Genomic DNA, 20,845 nt, shown 5'->3' on the forward strand with positions numbered 1-20,845 from the left:
GGACACAATGCCAAACACCCCTTTTCCCACTGGAGGAGCAGATGGCAGCTCCCCAGTGCACAAGGCAGGGAGATGGTGCCACCAGACGCTCCAAGCAGGGTGTCGAATCACACACAAACACAGACACGTTAACGTTCTGGTGCATTTGTGGGCGCACAAATAGTCCAGAATGAGATGCACAGACTCACCTAGTAGGAGCCTGACCTAAATTCTTTAATTTCACATGTCTGGGGGTCGAAATGCCGCTTCGTCTATATTATCATACATCCCACCAATGATGTTACAGGTTGTATCATACATACTGACCTCAGTGTTCATACTTGATGCATTTATCATATGTCAGCTGCCAGGCATGATTTTGCTTCATTAAAATCTGGTTAACATGCAACGATTTGCAGGCATTTTGAGTCATTGCTGACTCAAAAAGTGGCATATTACCTACCATTTTCACTGCGAGGACGATTATGGAATCTAAATATAATGCAAGACCCGCTGTCTGTCTGTTTGCTGGATTTACTGGACCTTTTTACCTTTCTAGTATCTGACAAAGTAAGCAATAGCTTGAACTCTACGGGAATTGATAGCAAGATGGTAATGTATAAGCTTGCTTCTGAAAACCCCTTTTTGAACATTGCAGTAAAATCTCAAATATTATTTTATAATTGGATTGCAAAAGACATTTTAGAAGATATGCATATACTCTAGGAGGAGCCTGAAACATGTATTATTTCTTTGTTTTATTCTTAATTGCTTAGATTAATCACACAGTGTGTTGCATGACTGCTTCAAAGATGTAGTCCAAACCTTTAATCGTTAATTGAAGACACACTTCATCATATCCTCCAGATTTCCTCTCAGGTTAGTGTGGATGTTAGAAATTGACCCTCAGAAACTCAGCCATGTTCAGTTTCAAAATATAAGAAATGAGTGTATTTGGGGCCACATTGGGGCACTTTTGCAGAGTCAGTGAATGTATCTTTAAGGATTTACGAGCAAGGCCTCTTAATTAGCTCTTCGTTAGTGCTTTATTAAATACAGGCGCTTTGGAATGATCATCCACTAAAATCACACAGGAGACGCCAGTTAATTGACAAAGTTACAGTGTGCATTCCAACACAAGTCCTTAATTAAAGTGCCTGAGGTCCTGGACAGTCAAACAAACACATAGATCACGTGTGATACAGTTAAAAGGTCACGCACATTTCTTATTTCTCACATACCTCTACCTGCTTTTGTTTTCTTGTTTTGTGGTGCACTTATCTATTAACCTGTTCAAGACTTTTGACCTGTAGTGAGTTCTGTCTGTCAGACGAGCTTGCCTCCGTTTTTAACACAGCTATCACTGTCATTTTGAGGCGTACTGGTTGACACATTGAGGATGGTACGCTAAGCTCAGCTGAGTGGCGTGTCACGACGGGATATGAGGCAGTTAGTTAATGTGGTGTAAAGGATTTAGAGGATTTGACCCTATCAGCAGAGATGGCACTCAGAGAGGCTCTGTTAATAACACTAAATGAGTCTGTGCCTGCAGCATGCTAATAATGGAGGAATGAAAGCCAGCTTGCAATTTATATGGAGATTTTTTTGCAAGTCGCTAATTGCGAAAAGTGTATAAAAGTAATGTGTGTGTCTGTGTCTATACTTTATGTAAAGGTAAGGTAACACATAAAATGTTTTAGCGCTTTGCTTCAAACAATGAATTACAATCAGTTCAAATTGACCTGGGAATGAAGTGTCATTTTTGAATTAGCTGCTGTATCATCGCTTATGGTCCATCTAGAAATACACTGAAATGTGCCATTATCTAATTTTCCTCAGGTTTGTTACTCTCGAAAGATGAGCATAGAGATTTATAGCAAAGGTCCCTTTCTTCAACCAAGGCATAGTGGTCTGAAAGAGTCTAAAAAGCTTTTGACTGCCTGGATGACAGTTCAAATAAACTCCCTCAACAGGAAAATATGAGTGAGGAAAATGAATGATATCCGATCCACTCAGTACATGTAAAGTAGGAGCAGTTTCTGTTGTTCTGTAGCTTATTTTTCAGGAATTTTGCAGTTAGAGTGAGGTAGCAGTGGTTATTATCGAGCCCACCTCATAACCCCAAGATACCCCGTAGCACACTGCAATCTGCAGTCTGGCAAAGCAGCTGCATGAACTTTCAGTAAATTGCTTTTGGCGTGTCCAGCTGACTCTCCCTGGACAAACACTGTGTGGAAGATGAGAACGAGTTTTTAACAACTTCAGTAGTCTTCTTCATGTCAGCTGAAACTCTGCAGGGGGACTAATAATAAGATCTTTTTTTCCACTCTAACCCCCATATGCTGCATGAGTTTCATAGAAATATAAGTATATTAAGGGTCTACCAAAATATTCAAGGAATAGTCTGTTCAAGAAAAGTTTGCAAAAGGTGAGACAAGTAATAAAGAAAATAATCTCCATGGTTACATCCAAGTGCTGCAGTAAAGGAAGCATTCATTTGTAGGATTTCAGATAACCTGTAATTCCAAAGTAGGACAATTATTCATACAACCGAATTCACTTAACTACACCAACAGAGATAAGGAAGCAGTGTCCATTCTGTAGTTTTGAATAGACTGTTGATAATGGTATCTACCCTAAAGAGCAGAGTTTTCTTTAGTCCAGCAGGAATGGTCAATGAAATCACAATATTCTAGATACTCACAATGCTTAATTTATTCATATACTCTTCACAAACCACAGCATCTGGGGGAAAACACATTCTTTTTGCTGAAAAGATAAGTGTTTCCCTTTTCTGGTTAAAAATAAAAACAAACCAACTTATGCTGCTTTCATGGCTACTTCCACATTTTCTGAAAGAAATTAGATTTTCCTGTATTTATTACATATTCACACACAATAAGGAGCCTCATTTGAGTATACCTGTCAATTCATAAACACAGGACGATGCTATCACCTTTGTTTACCTTTACATGATATCCCCTATTATCATCTCTCATGTTCCATGATAAGAAGCACCGTCCTTGCTGCCTTGCCAGGCAGGGCATTGGCACAGCTTGACTAGGAAGACAAGGAGGTGTAGCTGCCAGCTCCTGCCACCCACCACCCACTGGTCAAATCCTCTTTACTGGTTTCACTATGACAGTCTGCCTGCCATCCTTGGCTCTCCCTGCAAAGATAGGACAGGAGCTTGGTCACTAGTGCCAGGGATACCCACTGGAGGTGGGAAGAGAAGCGAGAAGGAACAGAGCAGGAAGAGAGAAACTGTGGCAGATGGAATAAGAGAGAATGTTTCAGGCTGAAAGAAGGGGCTCTCCCAGAGATTTGGCTGTTGTGTATGACAACGTACCTGTAGGATAAGCATCCAGAGGCCACAAGTAGAGCCCTAAGCCCTCATTTTAAAGCTTTCTTACATCAGTAATCTTTAGTTTGTTTTATAGGAAATGCCACATTATTGAGTCTCCCGAAGTGTAATATGTTCGTTGGTGCAAATCAATGGAAATGTTTGTGCGGTGATTAATGTTCTCTGACCTTTTTTGAATGTGATTAGACAGAATAAAAAAGAGATATTTGTTTACCAACTGCTGCAAAGCCCCGCATAAATACGGAGGTGTTTCGAATCACCAATGACTGTCAGCAATTGTTCTCTTACCCATAATGTATGCCCCGACCCACGAGCTACAGCACGCCTTTGTTTCACACATTGTTTTCTATCTATTTCCAACATTTTAACACAGATGTTCACTGTGGGAGGCAGTGGAAAGCTGGCTCATTCACCACACAGTATTTTCCTGACTGCCCTACAGCTACTCTGTTTGTAGTCTGCCTGTGTTTGTGTGGCTAAGCTGATAGGCACGGTTTGAATGTTTTTGTTTGTGTGTTTTGTACAGTACTGTATTACCCAGTTCTAAATCCTTTTCTTCCCTCTCTGTTGTGTTGTGTCTTTCTGCTCTGTTTGTCTCTCTTTTCCAGGAATAATCTTCAGAGTCATCTGTCATCTCTACTTGGCCTGGAGGTCTTCTAGAGGGTTTGGACCTCCTCGCCACCATGAAAGGCTTGGGGACGAACCGTAACAGACATCTGTCTGATTCCTGTGACCCTTCACAGGCCATTCAGAGGCCCTCTACCCTCAAGAAGACCAGCACGCTGCCACGCAGCCCTTACTGCTGAAGCCCAACAATGGACCACTATGGCCACCATGGACCCTCATCTTTACCCCTCAGCTGCTCCAGGTTCTCTTCCACCAAGACTGCATGCTGCCTCTCAACAACCAATTGGTCCAACAGCAGCACCCTTTCCCCGGATTCACGTACAACTCCTATGACAGTCTGACTTCTCTCCTCCTGGGGACAGCATTGGTGGAGTAAGTACAGGGACCTTGGGGACTTCCATGTCCATGGGCATGGGAACAGGTATGGGCATGGCAGGACTAAGCGCACGAACACCTATGATTCAAGCGGCTCAGCAACTATTTCACATCATATGACCAAGAACCAAGCCCCCACCCAGTCTGCTGGAGTTTGAGAAACAGCTCCCTGGAGGCCATGACGGATTCAGCACATTGCAGTTTCACAGAACGTCTGCTGTTGCGGCTGCCCAAGCAGCGTACAGACAGTCCTGGTCGTATTCGTTACAGCTGCACTCAGTGCAGAAGCTCTTGCAAAGTCCCAATCACTGGGAGACACAACATGAAAGGAAATGTTAATGGACGTTCTACTGGCAGTGGTGGAGGCTCATCTAGCACTGAGGATGGAGGAAAGCAGAATCGCAGATCCAAAAAGTAAGGATCGGGGTACAAAATCAGAGGCAACTGCCAAGCGACGGCACGCTCCAACATGTCAGGATACCGGAGTTCAGATGATTTGGACAGCAGCGATTTGAGCAGCTACCATAACACCATGGCCATGATGACTTGGGACGTCCAACTGGCCATGACAGCCAGGGAGCGCCGACCAGATACATCCACAGTGGCTAACAACACCATCAGTTCCTCTAAAAGCAGCAATGACATAAGTATCAGCATTTACTGGGCCTGGGGGTGGAGGTGTGGTGGACTAGGTGGAACAGGAGGTTGCTGATGAATGGATAATGAGTATATGAAAGGAGGGTCTTGTCACACTGACCATGGGCCCAACCAAGACAGGTGATCCAGAAGGCTCAGCTACTCTGGACAGCCGTCCAATGCTCAATCCAAGTCTTGCCAAACAGGAACTGGACGTGCAACTACCTGCAGGTTGGGAAGAAGCGTGAGTAAATCAACTGCAATAATATTAAATACAATTCACACGTGTTTACTTGTATATCGATGAAAGTGAACTTAAGCAAATCAAAGCACCAAAATAGCATTAGAAGCTTTCTTAACAGACGAACTGAAGACTAATTATTCACTTAATGGTGCCTGTAGGGTGACTGGAGGCAGACACTTAGGGGCCGCAGTGGGGCGTGCCAATGAAATCCCATGCCGACGGATGAGGAGTGGTAGCTATGTGGAAGGCCATGGGAGACATCATGGAAGACAGCGAGACTCTGAGGGAAGCCCAAACCCCTCACCAAAAACTGCTGCTCGCCGCCAGAGCTACCTCAGGGGCTACCCAGCAGTCTCTGAAGCGACCAGCTACCCCACGCAAGTAAGGCAAGAAGCAAGAGTGGCCTTTATTGCGCACTACACATATTACTCAACAGTAAGGGACACAAAGAAACCCTACAGTCCCAAATATTAAAATGCTCCTGTAAATCGTAAAATGATTGGACCGGTTTCTGTTCAAAAGTATAAGATCAGGCTGTCAGTTAAGTCAGTTGTATTATATCAGCATTGTTCAATAAGAACAACTTATTAGAACTGGCCTTTATTCTAATTATCTTGGGAATTACCTAAATATTTATCTACAGAAGCCTTGGTTTGTTGCTTTATGTGTATATACATGATGAAAATATACTGATTAGTCCTTTAAATGGGTGACTAAATAAAGTGCTGATTTGGGAGAACACCCAGAGACTTATAAAAGCATGCAGTTATAAATACTGATTGGCAAAGCTCTCAACAATCAAAAGAAAGCTAAATAAGCCGCCCATTTCCATGCATACAAGGAAGGAAATCATCGTGCCCAGCCTCACCATGTCAGCGTGTAGGAAAGTGCAGACACACACACAAGCACACACAGTCCACACTGCGCTAACTCACGCATAGAAGTGTGTCAGACCTCCTGTTGTCGTCACACATGCCAGCAATAGTACCGTACTTCAGCTGTGATTACCGACTGACTCTGCATCAGTCGAGCTAAGATAATGCACACTACATTAGAGTAGTTTACACAATATGACACAGAATTAGTGTTCGCGCTCAATCAGTAAATTACGCACAAATCAGATACATCAGACTGACTGACTGGAATTGCGCCTCAGTTATCTTTAAATTGCATGTTTTCTGAAGCAGAGTTATTACACCAATATGTAATGTGGGCCACAGCAGGACATTGCTGGTGACTGTACCTTTTCATAAAATGGCCAGAAAATACATTGCCTTCTTTCATTCATATCCAAGGCAAAGTTACATCAAATTTAAGCTAGAACTGTCATATTTTATGTGTATTCAGATTTCAGAACTTCGCAGAAGGATAATGCTCAAGGCTCTAAAGTGGCAACAGCAGTTACATCTGCTGTCTGAGAGAAGTTTCTATTTGAAATGACTGCATAATTTTGTAATTATTTAAATTATTGTCTACTGCCATGCTGTGACATTCTCTATTGCATTTCTTTATATGTTTTTGTATGTTTGACAGCGCGTCATTGTAATCAGATATATGAATGTAGTACAGTCATCGTGTGTAATTTACACTGCACTAACTGTCATTTATACATGTCAGTAATGTTTGCATTTACCAAACCGCAGCCTGAGAGAAAAGGGTGAAGCAATCACTTGTAGCACAATATTGATGGACGTTAAGGGCAATAAATATGCGTAAACAAAGAGTAAACACAGACACAGCTAGAGCATTAATAACACCTGCCTAGTATTTTTTAGGTTCCCCTTGTGCCACCAAACCTGCTCTGATCCATTGGAGCATGAACATAAGGACCTCTGGGGGTGTCTGGACACTGACAGCAGATCCCTTTGGGTCCTGCCGGTTGGGGGTGGGGCCTCCATGGATCAGACTTTTTCAGCTGCATCCCAATGCTCAATCAGATTAGGATCTGGACTCTTTAAACTCTTGATTGTTTCCTCAAGCAGTTCCTGAGCAGCATGTGGGAGTCTGTTTGGTCTGAAACAATGTTTGGGTTGGTGGTACTTGTCCAATAACTTCCACATAAATGCTAGGACCAAAGGTTTCCCAGCAGAATATTGCACTGTAACAAGATGATCAAGGTTATTCACTTCACTAGTCAGTGGTTTTGATGTTCTGGCTGATCGATGTATCTCTGGTTGGATCAAAGACACATGAGAAAAGGCAAAAAAATTACATCATCTGGAGAAACATGGACACTAGCCTACCTGCTACACACAACCCCACAATATGCAACCGTTTTGAAATCCTATCTGTGAAATGGTAGGATTTATTCCTCCCCAAAGCGTGCTTGAATGCTAGTGCTAATACACCTGCCAACCCCTGATCATCCAACCCTACTCTCTTCCGGTCTGCGCCTACCTGATTGGCGGTGAGCAGCAGAACCCTGGATTTCACCTTCTTGCAGGGGAGCTGGATGCCTGTGGTCTCCCACTCCACAGAGTGTCCTCTCTGCACCAGCTGGGCAGGTCAAATGAGCAGGTTAGTGGTAGTCTGTAAGCCACTTCTCAGGGGTGTGGTGCAAAACACTTCCGATTAGATGATCTGTCATCTATGACTTTGCACTGCCCCCCTCAGATGCCTGAAAAGTGGAAACTACAAATGCTAAATTCATGTCCTGCTGCCAACAACAACTGCTCACCCCCTGAAGCTTTAAATACCATCTGCCCATGCTTTTAGGTGAAAAGTAGCTGAGTTGACACTATTCAAATGAAGGAATGAGAGACATCTGTGTCCATAGAGCATGGCATGACACTATGTCATGTTACTATCACTGCATGTGCCAGCAAAGAATGTGTAAAACACATCTAGACTTATTAGATTTAAACCTGTTCTTTGGTTGTGGCACCATGATGGCGCAGAAAGCTGTATACATGCCTCGCCTGACATCACTTGCTTTGCATGCTCAGATGCTGTAATGACTGATGCTTAAAATTAGATGAAATTGGAATAGAGATGAGATTTGGACTCATGATGACTCATAAATGAAAAGTGGAAATGAAAGGGATGACTTGAATAACAAAACTTGTCCTCCTTTTATCTCTCTTTCAATCCCTGGTTTTGCTGATAACTCATATTCTCTCTCAATCCATGTTTCACTACTTCCTCTCCATCATGTTGTATTAATATCAACTTTTTTTCATCAACTGTTTCATTCAGTTTTCCTCTTTAGATTCCATATCTTTAACATTTCGCATTTACCTAACTTTACATTTGTCTTGCTTTCCTTTCCAGCTGTCTTCCATCTCTCAGAGAGCTCTCCAACAATCGCAGCCTGGACAACCTGGACTGTATCGGGGGTACAGGTCATCTTTACCACCATGGATGATGATGACTTCAGCCAGGTCTGCAGTACTTTGGGCAGGGCGTAATGTCATGGGACAGGTCAGTGTTGCCTTGAGGACGGACAGTGAAGGCGTGCGATGTGGCCAAAACACAGATTTCCTATTCTGTCTGTTTGGTATCTCTTTCTTCTCCATTAGCTAAAGCAGACATTTTTCTATGATTATGACTACATTTATATTGCACTTACTCGATTTACATCACATAGCGTCCTAGCAAACCCTCCCACTTCTAAATCACCGTCATTTTCAACACCCTTTGTCTGCCTTGAGCTATGTTCATTTTCATAGCACAATTTGCATTTCACAGGCACAGCTCGAATGACTGCTATAAAATTGAGCTTCCTGTCAACACAAAATCCTTATTTCCAAAACTACTTTTGTACCAAAATTTGAACCAAATGAATGACACTGATAGTTCAAAGCTTAATTCATCTACTTACATAAGAGCTATTAGCCCCCACTGACAAGGTCACGAAGATGATGAACAACATGCCAAGTGGATCTGATCCTCCTCAATGAAATGAGGCGGTGCAGGCTATTAGTAGGGGATTTGCACCCAATCTCTAACAGGTCATTGCATTATAAAAAACTTGGGATAAAATTTGCCACAGCGGACACACAAATGTATTGTACTTTAGATTTATTGAGTTAAGGCGTTCCTTCCAAAACAGAAACGTTTTTAAAAAGAGGAAGTTGAAAATGATCCATATCCCAAACTTTTCATTGTCAGTAAAGCATTGTAATTCCTTTGTTAAATCCACATTTTTGACTCTTAGTAATTTCTGTCAGCCAACAGACAAAAACAGTGTTGTGTCTTATTCTCCAAAAGCAGTCTCGGATATAACTAACTTTATATGAGCATCTAGTTGCTGTAAACAAAAAAAAAAACATTCTAAAAGATAACAAAGGGATATCTCTTGCCTTGGCATTTCTTTCATTTTCTGAAAGTTGACAGGTTTTCTACAATTGGCCATCGTGAGAACTGTCAAAAATGAAAATGTACTTCACATTTAAATGAGAGCTCATCCACCAGGGGAAGCAGGAAGAGCAGGTCAGGGTACCTGGGTTACACAGCTCTGTGCTCTGAACTACTTAGCCGTAATTGTACCTTCTCACATTGTCACACTTTGCAACCTTTTGGTGCCATTTTATTACATCCCACCAAGTGCGTATCACAGGAGGAGACTGCCCTTTGGAGACACACTCTGCTAGGCACTTAGTTGTCACCTCCAGAGTCAGGAGCAGCCACAGCGTTTAATATCAACCCACAGAGGCAGGACTATTCTCCTTCACTACGCTACTTTACATCAGTACCGATTTTATCCTCTCCTCCCTGCAGCTACGAGACCTGGAAGGAGTCATCACTACGAAGACCGCAGCTCAGAATCTACATTCAGAGGATTCCTCGCTCCCATTCTCAGGACATCCCAGAAGATGCCAGACTCTGCCCATGCCAACATGCTCCGATCCCGCAGGCCACAGCTACCTGAGAGCCATCCAGGCTGGGCTGTTTCCCAAGACGACGACACAGCCGTCCTATGGACTTTCAGGCTGCTCTCCACCTCCGACTGCATCCCACTGTTTCGGCACTTACAGCACCAGCACTGGTGAGTCACTGGCTGAAAACAAATGATGCATTTGCTGGAAATGGCTTTATTGTGCTGCATAAATCATATAATATGTGAAGATGGAAGAGTTTCTAACCCACCATGAGGTACTGTTGTTTATGCCAAACTGATCTCAGTACTTTTTTTTATAGCATACATGCATATATACACATCTGTTTTGGTGATTTTTATTTATTTAATTTTTTGGACAATAAATCTTGATATTTCTTTCAAATTTGTAACTTTTTTCCAGAGTGGATGCCAGTTAAGTGGGCCAAATTCTTGCTTTGCTTTGTATATTCCGTAAAATTGCTTTGAATGCTTTTCATAGCCTTGTTCCTTGTAGTGCACTGGTCCTCCCAGCATGCACACAGTAGCAAATTTAGCTCAAATGCAGGCCTCTTGTGCCCATGCTAGACGACCTGTCTGCACAATGGAAGACATGGAAAGAACAGTTTGGCTCTTACCTGATAGCCTCAGGCTTGGACAAGCCCCAAAGGAGAAACAACTTGCAATTTTTCTTCAGCGTTTCGGGACAGACAGACCACGCATCCTACCCACACGCACAGGTAACAGTTTGAAATCAGTTCTTCTCCCTCCAGACTCCATGAGTTTACCACTTTGTGGATTATCAAACCAAAGACAAAAGAAATGATTATAATGACGATGCAAAATAAGTCTGTTGGCCAGAAATGCACACACATCTGCAGTCACTGCTGTTGGATGTCTTTTTTTGTGTGGCAGACACTGGATCATGATGATACTCTAAGTAGACATTACTGTGTAACTCTCATCAAGATTATTGCAAAACATAATCACAGGTCACAGCAGTGCAGTTGTTTGCTGTCTTGAAACTGTCTTGAATTTGCAGTAGCAGAGAAACTTCAAATATGTGTGAAAACGGGTAAAGAAATTTTGTGTTTTTTGTCAACATCTGACTCTTCCCTGTGTTCAGAATTAGAGCATGTAGTCATGTGCATGTTTCAGTTATAAATACCTCTGGTCATCCACATGGTGGCACGCTTCACCAGAGTCTTTAAAAATAGACCCCTAAGCAAATGTTGCCTTCAGGATTGTCTGCAATTTCTAACAATATTTACAGTCACTTAAATTACCTAAACTCATATTGCACTATCTTGAGTTTGTACAATGTGCGGTGTGTTTGAGTATTAGTCTGTGTGTATCATCTGGATGTGCTGATTGTAATAAATCATTATTATTCTATTTTAAGGTTGCTGGCCAACAGATGAAAATTTTAAGAACCCTTGCTAATTTACAGTATTTTTTCTGCTGATTAATGAGCCCTGCACCCATCAAATAATGACATAAATGACATTAAATACATTTAAATGACACTTTGACAACAGGTAATAGCTGGTTTGTAGAGAAAGTATAGACGAGCTGTTTGCACATGGTGGGAGAATTAAATGTTATCCCACCATTACAAAAATCTGCATAAGATTTTATCTCTGTGATCATTTTGATGTTTTTACATGCACGTTATAGTACCTTAAATATATGAAATAATCCAGTGTTTTTCAAGTTGTTTATCAGTGCTGATCAGTGATGGAAGAAGTACTCAGAAGTACTCTTTCCTGCCTTTAAAATTATGCTTAAATAGCAGCACAAAATATATTAAATGTGCCAAAAAAATGTAATTATAGTTACAATAATGCAATAATATGACAAAAAATTAAGAACTAGAAAGCAAAAATCAAGTAAACTAAGAACAAAGGAGGCAAAACAACGAATAAGCAACAACTAAGAACTAATACAAGCAGAACTGAGTGAAATGTAGATATGACCATGAGATAAAGTAGCATGTCAGATATAGTGCAGAATATTCAAAACTGTGCAAATGAGTAACAACAGTAGCAACTTGTATGTAGTGAAGCACACAGGGTTTTTTTGTGTAACACTAATAGAGCTAAAAGTCAAAAAGAAACTCTACTACAACAGCCTTGTTGTTTATATTATCTATAAAAAGCAGCTTAATTTTTACCAAAATCACACTTGCTGCAATGTGAACTGTAGCGCTACATTTTCCGAGGCGCTCCTGAAGGCAGCATCAGACCTGCCACCACGCCTCCCTGGAGCTCAGAGTCTCCAGACAAAAGGCGACCAGACCCGGCTTCTATGCTCCACAGCCGTGACAGAGGCGGTGAATGTGGACTCAGGTGTCACCTGCCTTTAAAATAGTTCAAATCTCAACCCAACACACCGCTTTTCTGCGCTTTTTTCCCTGAGAACATGGTGAGTAATTGAACCCTGCGGGTTATTTTACTGAAGCTGCTCATCATTTATTTAGTTGCACTGGAAACTTGGGAAATGTAAGCTTAGCTGCTTTGCTCCAGTATTTTTTGTTTCATCCACTATTGTATCGTTATATGGGCTTCCAGTGATGCACTGTAGGCTTTATTATTGAGTCTTGCCATCCATGTGTTCAATACTAACAGTACAAAATCATTTTTCCACTGTCTATGTGCTCTTCTGGCTGAGATGCTCCAACATGGGAGTCAGGATAAGTGAGGTGCTGCTTAACTTAACTAACCCAACTTATAAATATCTGTCTTAATAGATTCATCACATGTCTTCATTAAAGGTGAAGCTTTATAGAAAATTGGCCTTCGCACGGGATTGTCTGATGGTTGCCCCACTTTTACTCCACATGGAGTCTGGTGTATTGCAACATGGATTAAATCCCATTTTGAGGTCACATTTAACATCAACAAAAAAAGAGGCTCTGCAGTTTGATGAACACATGTAACGTGATTATTCTGGTGACAGGGGAGCGGTGATGGCTGCAGGCAAGGTTGTCTGTTTCTTGTGGCCATTATTGGATTAAACGATACAGATGGGCAGGCAGCAACTTGGCAAGCGATACTGGACTGTTGAATGGAGCGTCACAATCCACCTTTTGTCTTTTATTGTTTCTGCTTCCCATCCAGCTCCAACTGACCGCATCACGACAACACTTCAACCAGTCAGGTTCACGTTTTCTTATTGTAGCTGGTTTAAAGAGCTTAAGCTGGGCTGAAACTGTCACACGCACACACAGTTTCATCTTCCCACGGCTTTTGAGATGGTTTGCTTATACTTGAACACGCCAACTATTTCACTTACCTTCAGTTTTTTTCCATCTCAGTGGGCTGAATAAGCTACTTCAGATGCCAAGTGGATTAAGGAATTCTGTACTTTCTGTAATTAATCCCATTATTCGTTTAAATGAGCAAATATTTGACACCCATGTCTGTTTTGTTGTTCGTTTGGCGCGCTGTCAGGAACTTTATTTTACTGTCATGCAAATTGTATCATATGATATTCAGACTGACGGGAAACAATGACCTCCTGTGTGATTCCATTGTGGGAACTGCGGCTGGTTTATTATCTGTCATGCCAAACAGAAAAATGCTGTTAACCATGAGGGCAAGACTGTAGGTTTTGGAATGTTGAATTTAGTCACGGTGTCCTATTTACATGTTTTCCTCTTTCAGACTCACTATATAGATAAGATACAATCTGTTAGTTTGTGTCATAGTGCTGCTCAGGTTTTAAGAGCCGATCCTTTCACTGATTAAAGGTAATTTGAGTGCAGTCATGGGGTTGTTGGAAACTCTTTCCAGCTCCTGTACACTCTCGTAGCTAATTGTTTTCTTGCCATCAAGCTGTGTGTATGTGTGTGTGAACCAGGAATCGCAGTGGACAACAGAACCACTGTCCAGATGGCATGAAAACCGCAACGCTCAGCGCCCACTCCAGATTCCACTCGAACATTTTGCCACAAAGCACCGTGTTGTTTTTGTTGTTAAATTACTTTCTCAAGAGCAATCATCATTATTTTTACTGAGCAGCTCTTTTACACAGATTTAGCTCAATTCAAAAGCCTCAGCGTTTGGCTTCGTGTGGGTTTTCATCGCTCTTTTCTGTGCTGCTGATGAGGGTTCAGATTTAGAAAAGCCTTTGTTGGCGTCAGGGCTATTGTCAGAAACTAGTACACGTTCAGGTTTGTTTTTTATGCTTGCACAGCTGCGTGTGTTTGTGTAGCTGAGTTCTGTAAAGTAAGCAAGTACAGGAAACGGTCTGATGAGAGAATGTGCCACTTACTATTCATCTGTCTGTGGGACGTTTCTGCTGTGGGTGCATCTTTTAAGTTTTAACAGGGATTTATTACAAATCAGCGAGTTACTGTGGTATATGCCCTGTTACAACTTTAATTTTTAGCTTTGGTCATTACTCCCTATAAGAGCTGGGTGATTTAACTTGCACTTGTTTAAAACCGGCTTGACCACTCTATGCATGTAATCTGTATCTAAATCAGCATCTTGTCTTATCTTGTTTGTGGTGACGAAGACCATTAAAGTTTCAAAATAAAAAAAAAATACATCAATGCCAACATGCTGATGTTTAGGTATAAAGTTTCCTATCTTTACCATTTTATTTTTTGTGTTTTAGTTTGCTGTCTTCTGCTAATTAGCACTTATTCCAAATTACAACTGAGGCTGCTGAAAGTGGCATACGGTTGCAGTCATATTTATATGTACACCAAAGTATAAATTGGTGATCTAATTATGGCTGCACATGCACGTCTTGGAATCACAGACGTTTTTGCAAATTAACCTGAGAAGGACATGCATGTATGTATGTACCAAATGTCATGGCAATCCACTCAGTAAGGATACAGTATGTCAGTCACATTGTCGTGCCTACAGATACTCAGAGATGCCACCAGTTTGGCAACCAATCAATCTTTTCAGTGCTGCGTGGTGGAAAAACTGTGCAATGAATTCACCATTTCCAAATTACCCCAAACCACATTATCCGTGGCATTTGTGTTTTGTAGTTTCTTATTGTTTATTGGCCAACATTTTTAGCCATGTTGATATATTTGCAGTAAGCCGGTTGATTGTATTTGCATGGCCTATTTATTTGTGTCCAGCTCTGCTACTTTATCGCCTGTCTAATCTCAGAGGCAGATGTCAGATATGATTTTCAGGCTTTTTTTGCGGGTAAAGCAGATTGTGCAGCATTAAGACTTTAGGGTAAATTCTGTGCAGAATGACGACAGCGTGATTTGACACTTGGAGATGTGCAGGACAGGTGTCCAAACACAGACACGCACACAGTCTCATGTCTATGACATCTCTCACCTACTCACTGTGACAGTAATCCTGCAGACTGGGATGGAGTAGTGGTGCCGGTGCATCACATAGCTGCTACAGCAGCGATAACCCCATTCTGCCCAGCATCCATCTCTGTCATGAAAGGGAATGTGGAGCTAACTGTCTGTGCAGGATTTCCTGAGGCAGGGATGCTGGTTAATCCGTGGTTAGTGACATGTATAGCTACGGCGGATGCTCAGCTGTAGGTTACTTAAAATACTAATATTTGACAGAATTTCTGTGACAAGTTGCCTGAACTGTTCAAAAATAGCAGCATCTCTGCTTTTAGAAACTATGATTAATGCATCAATTCATTATCTTGACGACATAAGGGACACCTTTTTGACTGGATGACAGGGTGGGCGGTTTCCATCTTTAAAATGCATAGCTAAGGTTGTATTGAAACTATCAATGCATCACACTTTCACTGGGAAAGCCTTTTCTAAGCATCGTCATACATCTGTAATGACATTCGCACTGTTAACTTATTATTTATCTTCTTTGTGATTATTCATGTGTAAGAATAAAGGCATAGCCCAGGTTTGGAGATGGGCCAGTTGAGGAGTGGTTTGGGTGTCATCTCTGATGTTTACAAATGATATCAGTGTTCTGGCTTCACTGGAATGTGACCTTGAGTTCATCAGAGCAGTTTGCTATTTAGTGTCACAGCCGGGATGAGGGCCAGCACTTCCATATCGCACTTGACGGACCCTTTGCAAATAGTCAATCATTCCAGGTAAACATGTAACATGTGTATGCTGATAAAGAAAGCAACTGAGGAAAAGACCACTGCCCAGATTACAAAGGAATCTGTCAACACTAAGTGATTTAACTATTCTACTTAACTAATGGTAATGGGAAATATTTAGGCTGACTCAGAATTTTTTTGTTTTTTCTTGTTAGATACCATTAGCAGTTAGCAATTGGTACTTGCATCTTAGATGAAGTCTGTTTGTATAGTCTCTGTGGGGAGCTGGGCTGAAGTAGCAATTTGCGGTTAGCATTAGCATGTAGCACTAGCAAGTTTGGTGAGCTGGCCTGTATAGTTTCATTCAGTGGTAAGTTTGTTTTGGACATGGTAGTAGTCTTGCAGTTAGCATTGGCATTTAGACAGGTTTGGAGAATTTATAGGTATAGTTTCCTAGTCACTTTTTAGCAGTTGGCAGTAGGTATTCAGCTTCTTGCACTAGCTAACTGGTAGCATCAGCACTAGTCGCTACCTGGAGCATCTCCTACACGGGCCTGGGTCAGTTGAATGGGGCAGTGTTGTTTGGATTGTGTAGGAGCAGTGCGAACTGGCACTAGGGGGAGTGAATCTGGGACACCAGAGTTCACCGCCTAGCCTCCTGGAGGTGTTGTGGGACTAAATAGGTGAAACACCAATGAAGGGAGGTTTCCACCTGATGACCTCCAGAGATGTGTTAGGAATCACTGCTCACTGTTGTGTATAGTGATGGGTTAGGGATCCTAGGTCCTTCATTGAGTGTGCATCCTCTTTGTTTGGAGCAAAAATGTCTTGTGTTTAAACTAACAATTGACCCTTCGCTAAGCCCCGCCCCCCTTGGTTACTGTTGCTACGCCTGTCAAACTTTCCCTCCTAACATGAAATATGGAGTTTTTAGCGGTACCGTTGAGTAATATTTCTCAGAAGATATGTGCAAATTTCTGGACATATTCTACAGCGATATCAGAGAGAAGCAGACAGAAGGGTCTCCAATATGCTTTTGAGAACTACATTCACCAAATTAAATGTTGGCGGAGTGCAAATGAAGAGGATGTTAAAATAGAGGGAAAAGCGCACAGATCTCAGTGTAAGCGCCAAACACCCGATGTATTGTCACTTCACGTCAAAATTAATCATATACAAGAACAACAATGTTCTTGTCCAGCAGGGTAAACCGATATGTATTATATACATTTAAATTAATGTTATGTCAACTGTCATTATCATGTGTCTGCCCATTTCTTGCTAAGCTAAATTTGTGTTTGTTTACAGCGCGCCAGGATATTGCTCACATATAGTCGAGCTGATCTATACACTTGATCTCATTAAGGCACAGCAAAGCCCAGCAATATCTTGCACAAGTTTTGGCACAAACCGAGGGGTTGCAACATTAATGCAGTACCGATCTCATCTGTTGTTGTCGCCAAAGCCAGACGTGACCGTAGGCAGAGACCCGTAGATTGCTAGTATATATATGCTATACCAGTATGTCAGAAGTTGTCTCTATATATCACCAGTATTTATTTTTGCTCAAATAATACACAGTAGCTCAAGTTTTAAGAGAAGTAACCTTCCATTGAGATGCCTTTCTTTGCTAATGTTATCTGACCTAACACACAGAGCTACGGTTAGCTAATGTTAGCTGTTAGGTGTTCTTATTGATTTTGGAGGGATTCGGCTGATCATGCGGTCTCCCAAACTGCTTAATCCATATGTGGCACCTTTCTTCTTGTGTCTTTGGCTTGGGGAATGCAAAAAAATCAACACCACCCTCCAAGCTTTGCGGATAACGAGTGTCGGACTTGCAAGTACCGTATGCACACCGCTTCGGCATATTGTCTTCTGCTGAAAGCTTGACAGACCTCTCGTGCCTAGTTACAGTTGCTATGGTAGGATTGGACAGTAGCCATTTGTGGGAGGGGCTTAGTGAAGGGTCAATTCAACTTAACTAATGCTAATGGAAATATCTAAGCTGAATCGGAAGCAATATCAGAAACAGAAATGGCTGTGTACGGGAAATAAAACTAGATAAGGGGCAGTCATATTTTAAGGAAGTGACAGTTTCATCTAAGGCTAAAAGAATCCTACAAGATCACATACAAGATTGAGCGTAGCAACAAGACACAAGGGGGTCATCAGGCATCAGAATGGCAGTCCAAAGTAACAAACTGACAGCAGTTTGACAATAACTCGCAGGTCAGGAGTTTAATCTGACAGATATGTGTGAGGTCATATGAGTCTTGTCAGGTGAGACTGCGTGCACAATAGACAAAATCCCAAGAAGCAGATTACAATAAACAACAGCCCTTTTGTTCGAGTGCTTTCACAGCAGCTCACATGTTTGCTGCAAGTCCTTTTTCATAATCCTCGATAATTTGTTGAGATTTTTGACCACAACATTCAATGCAGCAGCACAAGGCATACACTGTGTTCATTTCATTAAGCACCTGAAGGGATCATCACTAGATGTCCTGCAGTTTCCTCTTTTCTCACCTTCAAACTAGTTGGATGTCACCTCAGGATATATGACTGTTTATGACAACCTCTGTATTTCAAAGCGCCTGAGTCATTTGAAAAAAAAAAAGAATATCTGGGGGTATTTATGTGTCTTTGCAAGTTTTTACACTGGCAAAGTTTTTAGTGGTCACAAAAATAAAACAGGCCTATATACCACAGCCAATGGAATGCCCAATAGATAGGTAAGGAGCTATTCAAATGTATTTTGAATTTGTCCGTCCACATTCATGTCAGCCCTGTGACAGACTGGCAACCTGTCCAGGGTGTCCCCTGCCTTCGCCCGAGTCAGCTGGGATAGGCTCCAGCACCCCCCGCGACCCTAGTGAGGATAAAGTGGTGTATAGAGAATGGATGGATGAATGGACATTCATGTCACATAATTAGGATTATAGTCCCCTATTTATGTACCGTACTCAGGCACATACCATGTCATTTTATTGAAGAAATCCTTGATCAGTTGCTGGTTGTGCTGCACTGATGTAAGTCTGAAGTCTCTGTTTCATCTGACAGAAGCATAGCTGATGTAAAGCTGCTGCATTTACTGTCCCTTTGAAGATGATATTGTCTGCACCAAAGCTAGCGTTTGCAAGCAAAATGTCCAAGGCAGCAAATCCAGACTGTATATCTACAAATCGAAAGATTAATACCATTTTAATAACACATTTTTCAATTGAAATCCAGTTACTGTCAACAGGCTTTGATACATAAAGCTGTTTATGCTGTTAACCTGCTTTTATGTATACTAACTTATTTCTCTCTGCTCAATTTTTAAACACTGTGTCTCTCTCTATACTAACTCTCCTCTGCGTGGTTGGTTGTACTTCCATGAGATTTCCACAGTTTTTTTTTTTTTCAAGTCTGGTGTCAAATAAAGCATCTGTTTGAGGGATTATATAGCAGCCACAGGGTTCATAACATTACAGTAAAATTCCATGTTTAGATTCTAAGATTTAGTGGAACGGCTTCTTACTCCTTTTTATGCCTTTTCTGTGTTTGCAGCATGAGAGGATTTCTATAGGGACTTTTTTAGTCTTTCTGAAGTCTTTGATTTTAGTGTTGTTACTTGCATTTTATGTGTAAGAAATCTTTACAGTGTGTGACACTACTTGGGAATTTGTTTATAGCTTAATTTTGTTTGATACCGTTTACATCTTGAATGTCTCTTCACAGACGTAGGAATGCAACATGACGCAGATGACTGAGAACCTACACAGATTTCACAGACATTGTGCATTACTTTCTATTTTTCCTAGTATAGCTAAGATTGTAAAGAAAGCTATCTATGAACTCATCATACAGTGGTTTTCGTTGATGGATAAGAAGACGAGTGACTCTACTGTAGTCCACCAATCAGGGGGTGTGCAGTTGAGTGAGGATGTTTTTCTGAACCTGTTTTAGGCAATAAAATCTGCTTTTTATATTGCGTGATGGACCCATGTTGTGTGGATTTGATGTAAGCCAACATGAAAGTTCCCTCTGTAAGGAGATCAGCTTTAGATATTTAACCTTGCATATATTCTACCGTGTAACCATGAAACTAAGCAGTGAAAAATGTTCCAACATCGACTAAGCTTAGGACTGAGGGGCCATGGTTTTGTTATGGCTGTATTTGTTTGAGCTTAATGGCTATGAAGCAAAAACAACAAGACGGTTTTTAACAAGTGGATACATCAAAACAGACATTGAGACAGGAGGATGGAAAAATTTTAATCAACCTCTGAGTGACCAGTGGTCTTGGATAGTTTTGCTACTTTCCCGATATTTTGGTGGCTTATTAAATCTTTTCATCACATAGGGCACTTCAACAATAATCTATCAGGCACTGTTGAAGAGAATAGAATGGAACATATTTGCTTTTCAATGTGTTGTGATAATGCTGAGTGCATGTCATATAACTTATTGTGGGATTTGTCTGAGTGGTTCCTCCTTTGTGTCTGTGTTTAATGTAACTCTCTGTTATGTCCTTTATAGCTGAAAGTCTTATATGGTTTGGCAGTGGAGAGTGCTGCAAATAAATGTCCCTCTTTAACTGTTCAACCATATTTGGTCTTAAGAGTCAGGTGGTTGGCAAATTGCTTTACTGTTTTCATCACCTGGCTTTGAAGTGTGGGTTAGGGTTAGTTGTTCACGTTCTGCCTGATTTGATTTTCCGCTGTAGCAGAGGCTGTTCTGATGCTGCTGGTGTTCCCAGCTTTCCTACAACAGTGTCTCTGTGTGTATTTCTGTGCTGTTG

The 20,845-nt window shown here is 41.5% G+C and overlaps 1 protein-coding gene across 1 annotated transcript in view; it reads left to right on the plus strand.

The window, feature by feature from the left end:
- Nucleotides 1–20,845, plus strand: part of dlgap4b (discs, large (Drosophila) homolog-associated protein 4b) — a 119,543-nt gene that overhangs the window by 83,852 nt on the left and 14,846 nt on the right. Inside the window, 24 exon segments of the mRNA XM_051948165.1 lie at nucleotides 3,952–4,173; nucleotides 4,175–4,225; nucleotides 4,227–4,256; nucleotides 4,259–4,430; nucleotides 4,433–4,479; nucleotides 4,481–4,576; nucleotides 4,578–4,611; nucleotides 4,614–4,668; nucleotides 4,670–4,754; nucleotides 4,756–4,801; nucleotides 4,804–4,890; nucleotides 4,893–4,951; nucleotides 4,953–5,089; nucleotides 5,091–5,193; nucleotides 5,195–5,222; nucleotides 5,382–5,422; nucleotides 5,424–5,564; nucleotides 5,566–5,606; nucleotides 8,496–8,570; nucleotides 8,572–8,670; nucleotides 9,917–9,957; nucleotides 9,960–10,006; nucleotides 10,009–10,041; nucleotides 10,044–10,212. Of these exon segments, the coding sequence (XP_051804125.1) occupies nucleotides 4,027–4,173; nucleotides 4,175–4,225; nucleotides 4,227–4,256; nucleotides 4,259–4,430; nucleotides 4,433–4,479; nucleotides 4,481–4,576; nucleotides 4,578–4,611; nucleotides 4,614–4,668; nucleotides 4,670–4,754; nucleotides 4,756–4,801; nucleotides 4,804–4,890; nucleotides 4,893–4,951; nucleotides 4,953–5,089; nucleotides 5,091–5,193; nucleotides 5,195–5,222; nucleotides 5,382–5,422; nucleotides 5,424–5,564; nucleotides 5,566–5,606; nucleotides 8,496–8,570; nucleotides 8,572–8,670; nucleotides 9,917–9,957; nucleotides 9,960–10,006; nucleotides 10,009–10,041; nucleotides 10,044–10,212 (1,864 nt within the window). The 5' untranslated portion in view covers nucleotides 3,952–4,026.

This window comes from Acanthochromis polyacanthus, chromosome 5 (assembly GCF_021347895.1).
Source record: "Acanthochromis polyacanthus isolate Apoly-LR-REF ecotype Palm Island chromosome 5, KAUST_Apoly_ChrSc, whole genome shotgun sequence".
NCBI lineage: Eukaryota > Metazoa > Chordata > Actinopteri > Pomacentridae > Acanthochromis > Acanthochromis polyacanthus.